The sequence below is a fragment of the Onychostruthus taczanowskii genome, unplaced genomic scaffold (assembly GCF_017590055.1).
Source record: "Onychostruthus taczanowskii isolate IOZ18803 unplaced genomic scaffold, ASM1759005v1 scaffold19, whole genome shotgun sequence".
NCBI classification, from domain to species: Eukaryota; Metazoa; Chordata; class Aves; order Passeriformes; family Passeridae; genus Onychostruthus; species Onychostruthus taczanowskii.
In genome coordinates, this window is record NW_024499128.1 from 12,850,862 (window position 1) to 12,856,861 (window position 6,000).

General features: G+C 52.0%; 1 protein-coding gene across 8 annotated transcripts in view; it reads right to left on the reverse strand.

Annotated features, from left to right (window-relative positions):
- PKD1 (polycystin 1, transient receptor potential channel interacting) overlaps positions 1 to 5,994 on the reverse strand; it is an 83,913-nt gene extending 77,919 nt beyond the window's left edge. For all 8 annotated transcript variants that reach the window (XM_041401396.1, XM_041401399.1, XM_041401397.1 and 5 more), the window contains exon 1: positions 5,685 to 5,994. In XM_041401396.1, coding sequence (XP_041257330.1) covers positions 5,685 to 5,923 — 239 coding nt within the window. In that variant the 5' untranslated portion in view covers positions 5,924 to 5,994. The remainder of the gene's footprint in view (positions 1 to 5,684) is intronic.
- Between the last annotated feature and the right edge of the window lie 6 nt (positions 5,995 to 6,000).

Sequence of the window (6,000 nt, forward strand, 5' to 3'; positions counted from 1 at the left end):
GGATGTGATCTTTCAAGGGAAAGGGAAGAGCTGGAAAGCTGAGGAAGTTCAGCCTGCAGAGGAGAAGGTCGCACGGAGAGCTCACGGCACCTTCCAGTACCTGAAAGGGCTACAGGGAAGCCAGAGAGGGACTGCTCATCAGGACCTGTAGTGACAGGACAGGTGGGAATGGGTTCACATTGAAAGAGGAAAAACTGAGGTTTGATATATGGAAAAAATTCCTCCCTGTGAGGGAGGTGAGGCCCTGGCACAGAGTGCCCACAGCAGCTGTGGCTGCCCCTGGATCTCTGGAAGTGTCCAAGGCCAGGCTGGATGGGGCTTGGAGCAGCCTGGTCTAAAGGAAGGTGTCCCTGCCAATAGCAGAGGAGTGAAATGAGATGCTCTTTAAGGTACTTTCCCACCCAAACTATTCCAGGATTCTGTGATTCTATGACAGAATCTCTTTACTGGTCACAGTTCCTATAAATACACTGCAAATGCTACAGCTTGCACGTTTTTGATGCTCTTCCTGATGACAGCTATCCTTTAAATAAACGTGAATGGCAGCAATCACATGAGTTTTGCTTTTTGTGCCCTTTGCAAAGCAAAAAACCTAATTCAATTGACAATGTTTCAATTGACATTTTTAGTTTTGGCAAACAGAGATGCCAACTTCGCTTCACTGTCTACGTAAAGAACAGGGATTCGATATGAAAAACAGGCTCATTCTTTACTGCAAAGGAAGGCTGAGAAATAAGGGCTGGAGAGGTCTGGTGGGACACCACCACCCTCCTTTGGGACAGGCTGGTGACCTTCAGCACAGCTTGTCCCTGCAGCTGAAGGGGAGCGTGGCCGGCAGCTCCGCGGCCACTGCGGCTTTCCAGCCTTGGAGCCACATTTCACCAAGGGCTGCAGAGAAGGGAGGGATGGTGGGGAGGCTGAGGAGGGTGGTTTGATGTGGGGGGAGAAAAGGGTGGGCTGGTGAGCAGCAGCAGCCATTCCTCTGAGCAGCAGCAGCACCGTAAGCACAGCCCAGGAGCGGAGCGGAGCTGCCAACTTTCCACTGGGGAAGAGACAGGAAATTTTCCCCTTGAGCCTGACAGCGACTGCCTAAAATCGTGCTGTTGGCCCTGGAGGGACTAACTCACAAGTGCTGTGTCCCCCCAAACCCACCCCACTGCCCACACTGCTCCATGCACTCTCCTCACATTAAGAGCAAGATCCAGGCAGCTCCCAGCCCGCTCCACCCTGGCACTGGAATGCACGGCTTTGCTCCCGAGCTGTCCTTCTTCCCCTGCTCACTTTGCTGCTCACTTACTACTACTCAGATAAATGTCTGGGGACATGTGGAGTAAATAAAACACAAAATCAAGCTGAACTGCAACAATCAATCAAAGGACAACAAAGCTTGGAGGAACGGAGAAAGGATGACGTGGAGACGCGTTATGGAAACCACAGCGTGGAAAACGCGGCGTGACAAGAGATAAAACAAGGAATGCCATTAAAACGGGATAAAAGGCAGAGGAGCATTCACAAACCATATGAGTTCTACCTTCTGAGTGAGTGGTTTTTCTTTTAAATCCACTCTTTGTGAGAGCAGAATGAAAGCAGCTGAGTGAAACGCAAAGAGACCTGCCGGGGGCTTGCCAGCAGGAGAAGGGCAGGATCAGCCCTCACTTTCACTCCAACAAGGAAAAAGCAACACACAGAAAGAGACCACCAGGAAACCTAAAAATTTCAGGAAACACAGGGAAAAATCAGTGTAAACAGTGCACAGGAAAAAACACACCAGGTGTCAGAGGAAACCCAGAGGGTTCCACCATCTCTCGTCCTGCCTCGTGGGGCTCCAAGATGTTTAATTGCAGTTCTTTAACATGTGGGGGTTTGGGACTACCAGGGTTTGTAGGTTTGGCTGCACCAAACTACAGATCACAGAAGCGAGACGTGTTGATGCTGCTCGGGATTATTCAATTGCAACTTTTGCCCCAGAGCAGGAGCGCCTTCAAATCCGCCTCTCCGGTGGATTCCTGAGCTGGGACATTTTTCTTAATGTTCGAAACTTTGAAACACCACTGAGAAAAGTTTTCATTTTCAAAAAGTTTCTCAGCCGTGGGAACAGCACTGAGAGTGCTCAGAAGCTTTAGCAAGGAGCACAATAAACACCCCAGCCCTCTCTAGCAGCGGAGCCCGTTCTGCTCCGACCCCACACCGCAGAATCGCCTCCTTGTTCACACTCAAACTACAGCTACGAGTTGCTTACGGGACTGGTCCCTTCTTCCACAGGCTGAAAGAATCTCGCTGGCAAAATATTTATCTAGCACCTCATTTGGGCCTTTTTCCCCCTCCAAAATCTCTTACAAAAGAGAAACGCAGCCTTGTTTTCGCTGGGATATGGCTTCCTACAAGAATGACATTCCAGGCTGTCTCAATTTTTTCTAGGAACAGCAATAGAGCTATTTTGCTTTTGTGGCCTGGACACTACTGTGCAGACACTCCACTGCCTGTGGGTTTACCTGAATTAAATTTTAATTTAAACTGGATTTTTTTTTTTCCCCTGATAGCTTTTGAAGGCACCCCAAGCCTTGAAAAGGCTTTTCCTGCATCACAAAATAATATCGAAATCTACCAATCGCTGCTGGCCCTTGAAATTTAAAATACCAGACTGCAGGTTCCTGAATCATAGGTTCTGTTTATTTTAAGGTTTATTTAGGTGAAGTCACCGGCTGGGCAGTGCAACCCCAGGGCTCACTGCCAAATCCACAAAAAACCCCACTGGGTTTTGGGTGAAAGTTCTGACCCCCAAATCTGCTTCTGCAGGAGCCTGGCGATAGCACAGCTCCTCTGATCCCAGCTCCTCCTTCTCACCCATCCCCAAATACTATTCCATCCTAATGAGGGGAAAATAAAGGAAGTTTCCACTCTCATCCTTTTATATCGAGATCCTAATTTCCACTTCAAACCTGCCACGACACCCAAGACGTGTCAGAAAGAACCAGTATTTGCAAGGGAAAGTCGGAAAGCCTTGATGAGATTTATTTCCACTTGAGGAATGAAACAAGCGACGAAAGCTCAAGAAACTGCTCAGGCTCCAATAAACGCCACCAAAATCCGGTAGCGCTGAGAGCGAAGCACTTGAAAAGAGATGGATCAGAGCATTCCTGGGGCGGAGGAGCTCAGAAGTGCAAACGCTGCCCCTCGCAGCGCCGCTCCCCCAGTTCGGTTTCGCGCGTTGCGCGCTGCGGATTATTTGGAAAAACAGGCTTTGCTCCTGCTTCCAGCCAGACTTTGCGTTACACTTCAAGAACCTGACTCTGGCCATGGGAAGGGGCCAATATTCCCACTCGGTCTGCCTGGAGACAGCTTCCAGAGAGGTATGTGGTGTCTGCGAGCAGCAGAGCCCATTTCCTTAGTGATTCTTTGGATGGGACATTTCCCCGTGCTCCTGGTAACAGCGCGGCCGCAGTTGGCATTTATTTCCTCCAAGCTGCTCCATCTAAAACGTCGGATACAAGAGGAATTCATTTCCTAGGCCTCACTTTCTACAGCCAGAAATTCGGAATCGCTGAGCGCCGCTGCAAGCAAATGGCCGGGAATTCTGGCGTTGGGAATTTTCAGAACTCGGCCTTCCTAAAGGCTGCTTTCATTCCAGAATAATTAATTTTTTTAAAAGGGGTTGTTGAGATATTAAAAAATCATTTTTCCTTAATGAGAGAATATGTAAATGTGATTTATCAGTCTGCATTCAACAAAGGGAATGTGAAATTATTAGGCAAAACCATTCCAATAACCTCACGGAGCCATGAGCCAGAGTCCCTTCCATCCCAACAGAAATCAATCTGTGAACTCTTCAAGGTTATAATGACAGTGGGTGCACCTGCACTCTCTGCCATCACCAGGAGGCCAAACAGGGCAGTAAACCTGACAGAACCTCACTTCAGCACACCTTAGCCCAGCCCTGAGAACAGGACCAGCACACATTTCCAGCCAGCACACACAGGGATGAGCTGCCTGACAGGGCTGACTCCACAGCCTGAATTCCAAAGACGAGCTCTGTGCCCTGCACAAACACCTCTGCAATCAGAACACGGTGCCACAAACTCCATCCATCGCTCTGGAGCATTTCCCTTCCCGTGGTTTTGTTCACCTGCAAGAGCTTTATGTCCCACTTCCATCTGTCACTGCACAATACCCAAAACATTCTGGCAGCTTTTACAACTCAGCGCCTCTGAACAACAATAACACAGTCTCAAACACTTACTACCAACATTAATAACCACAGAAACACATTGTAATAGCCCCAAGTCCTCAAAAAGCCAGATGAAGGACTGATCATCACAGCCTTCAGGAGGCTGCTCCACAGCGAGCAGCCTGGGGAGCTGCACAGCCCCATCTCAAACCAACAACAGATAACAGAAATCCAGAACCTCCTTAATAAAAACCAGTCTTTTCCAGTTAGGGACTTTCTGCCACAAACAATGGCTGGTTTGTTTGCAGAAGTCTAAATATATCTAGCAAGAAAAGAGCTGGAAAACACCTTGGCTGCTGGATTTAGAGATGTGCACACTTTCCTGAAGTCAGCCCAGACACAGCCTGCAAAACCTACAATGTATGCTTACTGTGGTACTCCACAACTTCTGCAGCATCTCTGTGTTGACACAGAAAGTGGAAGCTTAGTTAAGAATATCCAAACACAAAAGCAGACCCACAGAGCAGCGAAACACCACCAGAAATTAGTTCATGTGAGCTCTATGCACCGGGCCCCACGTCATCTTTCTTACATGAATCACTCGACGCTTTTGTCTCGTCAAGAACTGAAAAGCTGCTCCCTACGGAAAACCAAACTTTTCCCCTGCGTCTGCTTTCTGCGTCATGCAGCGAGTTGATTTCAGTGACAGAGCACATGGACCATCCCAGTGCCCCTCCACGCCTGACTGACCTACCCAAACAGCCAGACACAAACACATCTGTCATCCCACCCCAGCGCTGCCACGGCTGCTGCTGCTCAGCTGCGTCTTTCGGACTGGCTTCAAAGCGTGTTGAGCCCCCCAATTAATTCAAACACTCGTTCCTGCACATCCTCCTCGCGTTATTTCCCAAGGACCTCCTAAACACGGAGCATCCCGAGCCAAACTCCCAAACACAGAATCCCCCAAACCAAATTCCTGGCTCGGAATCCCCCAAACCAAATTCCCGGCTCGGAACCCCCCAAACCAAATTCCCGGCTCGGAACCCCCCAAACCAAATTCCCGGCTCGGAACCCCCCAAACCAAATTCCCGGCTCGGAACCCCCCAAACCAAANCGAACCAACCCCCATCACGGAACCCCCCGAACCAAACTCCATCACGGAACCCCCCGAACCGAACTCCCCGCACAGAACCCCCCGAAATAAACTCCCCGCACAGAACCCCCCGAACCAAACTCCCCGCACAGAACCCCGAACCAAACTCCCGAACACAGAACCTCCGCACCCAAACTCCGGCACGGAACCCCCCGAAATAAACTCCCGAACACGGAACCGCCCCCGATCCACACTCCCCGTTCGCAAGCCCTCGAACAGACCTCCCCGCACGGAACCCCCCGGACCAAACTCCCGAACACGGAACCCCCCGAACCAAAGTGCCGGCTGGGAACCCCCGCTCATCCAGCTGCCGGTGCGGGCCGGTCCCCGCGCCCCCCGCCCGTGCCCGGCGTGCCCGGTACTCACAGCGCGGTGGCGGCGGGGGGCACGGCGGCCCCCGGGCGCTCCACGCCGCGGGCCGAGCAGTTGACGGCGCAGGCGGGCGCGGCGCAGGCACAGCCCGGGGCGCAGGGCCGGCAGGCGGGGGCCGGGGTCGCGGCGAGCCCCCCGCACAGCAGCGAGCAGAGCAGGCACCAGCCCGGCAGCGGCAGCCGCGGGGCGCCATGTTTGCGCTGTGCTCCAGTGTCTCCATTTCCCAAAGGCATCTCTCCCTACGGGCATGGCATGGCCCCGGCGCGCCGCCGCCGCCCCGGCCGCCCGGCCCGCCGCCGCCTCAGCGCCC